Genomic DNA, 1,807 nt, shown 5'->3' on the forward strand with positions numbered 1-1,807 from the left:
TTTCCCCCCCCCCCCCCCCCACCCCTTAATATGATGTACATATTAATGCTATTTATGTTCTGACACTGTCCTGATTTTGAACTCTGATTGTAGAAACTAATGTTTTTACAAATTTTGATCTACGTGATGTTGGACAAATATGGATAAACAAATTCCCAAGGTTCATCATAGCCATTAATTTATAAAACCTTGCTATTGATGAAGGTCTGGGCTGCATGGCATGAAAGATGACAAGAACAATGACCAGAACCCAGAAATATTCTTGATCATCGCCATACTCTACAAAATTTTAGCAACTTGCTACCTGCTTTTGAATGCTAACTAATTAGGGTTAGTTCAATCCTAGTACGTGGGTAGTGTCCCTAACATTTTATCTAATGGCTACTAGAGAATTCACATCAATTTTTTGTATTCGCATTGAGCAACGAGAAATAATACATAGTCTCTTTATAATCATTTGGATTAGATATTTGAGTATTACCTCAAGTGTAGGGTGAAATAAATCCTAATTAGACGAGATCACGGTTTATATCTTTTTTATGCAAACCGTGACCTGAAACAAGAACCTACCTCGAAATTTGAGTACGGGATCTTTTTTTTGCCTTGTTTTCAAAACCCTGACCTTATTTACTTTCTATTTTGATAAATTGATTAACATTGTTATTCCTTTTTTCACCGCTAAAAATACTAAAGAGAAGACACTGATTATAATACTTTCGAACCATGTCTTATTTCATACACAAATTACAACAAATGTTACACACAATTTTGTAATAGATACAACATATCTATACAGGCTATTATTCTTGTCTACGTTCTCTCTGTGCATTTCTCTTTTTCTTTCTATTCTACGGCCTTAAAAGCCTTGTTGGACTAGGATTTGAGGCTATCCATGTTGCAATCACATCTACAAGCCCGTCCAAATCCTTGGAATTTTCAGCGAAAATTCTCGAGTCTGTGCTGAACGTGTTGCCCACTTCTTTGGCGACGACCTCCCAGGGTGTACCAGCGGTTAATGTCACCAGAAGCTCTCCGCTCCGGCTGACAGCATTTGCCATTGCTGGGGGAACATCAAAAGGAGCCTGAAATTGAGAATATCGACAAATAAGAGTTTTGTTTTCAAAATCTTACCTGGGGAGACATATTTTCATCCTAAAATTAAAGTACTTGCCAAATAGTATATGAGAGCATATCTCTGATTCCTACATATCGTGAACATTTTAAATTATGGCTCACCTGTTGCAGAGGCAGCCCATGATCCCCAGGCAACAAACGGATAGACATGTCCAGCATTGAACTGATGGCAGAATCTGAAGTAAGAACCTGGGTTAGTACTGAAGTCTCATCAATGGTATCATCTTTGAACTTTATCAGAAGATTCCTTGAGATGCCATAGTAAGACCTGATCTGTCAATTACACAACCAAATAAAATAACTTATAGACATTATTCTTGTCACGATTGACGGGTATTAGTTTTTACCAAATAATGCATTTTGCTCTGAAAACTTTTTCTCGAGAATTTCCCAAATTTCATAATAACCAGCCAGAATCCAACCCAAACTAATATCCGAAGAACATAAGCTAGATTTAATAATATTTAGCCCTCACAGCACATGAAAATTAATAAAACACACCAACTATGATAGAAAGGTAGCCATCTCATGATTATCATTGTTTATCGCTATGATATTGGAAATAATAATGAAAATTTGGACTCTACCAACGGGAAACATGGTTTACCAGACGCTGAGTTTCTTCTGGCTTCGGTGAGAAATTTTCCCTCCCTTTAGCCAAGTCCATGTACAA

General features: G+C 36.7%; 1 protein-coding gene across 1 annotated transcript; it reads right to left on the minus strand.

Annotated features, from left to right (window-relative positions):
• Positions 1-715: 715 nt before the first annotated feature.
• Positions 716-1,801, minus strand: LOC140966469 (uncharacterized). The gene is made up of 3 exons (XM_073426744.1): positions 1,742-1,801; positions 1,237-1,407; positions 716-1,082 (listed from the first exon to the last, which is right to left on the minus strand). The coding sequence occupies exons 1-3, from the start codon at positions 1,799-1,801 to the stop codon at positions 849-851; spliced, it is 465 nt and encodes a 154-aa protein (XP_073282845.1). The 3' UTR covers positions 716-848.
• Positions 1,802-1,807: the final 6 nt, after the last annotated feature.

The sequence above is a fragment of the Primulina huaijiensis genome, unplaced genomic scaffold, assembly GCF_012295235.1.
Source record: "Primulina huaijiensis isolate GDHJ02 unplaced genomic scaffold, ASM1229523v2 scaffold206580, whole genome shotgun sequence".
Taxonomy (NCBI): domain Eukaryota; kingdom Viridiplantae; phylum Streptophyta; class Magnoliopsida; order Lamiales; family Gesneriaceae; genus Primulina; species Primulina huaijiensis.

Bases quoted from the DNA above. Each gene is read 5' to 3' on its own strand.
- LOC140966469 (XM_073426744.1), bottom strand. From the start codon at position 1,801: ATGGACTTGGCTAAAGGGAGGGAAAATTTCTCACCGAAGCCAGAAGAA. The intron at 1,408-1,741 runs GTAAACCATGTT...TGTAATTGACAG, and splicing joins CAGAAGAAACTCAGCGTCTG to ATCAGGTCTTACTATGGCAT. The intron at 1,083-1,236 runs GTGAGCCATAAT...TCTCAATTTCAG, and splicing joins ATGGGCTGCCTCTGCAACAG to GCTCCTTTTGATGTTCCCCC.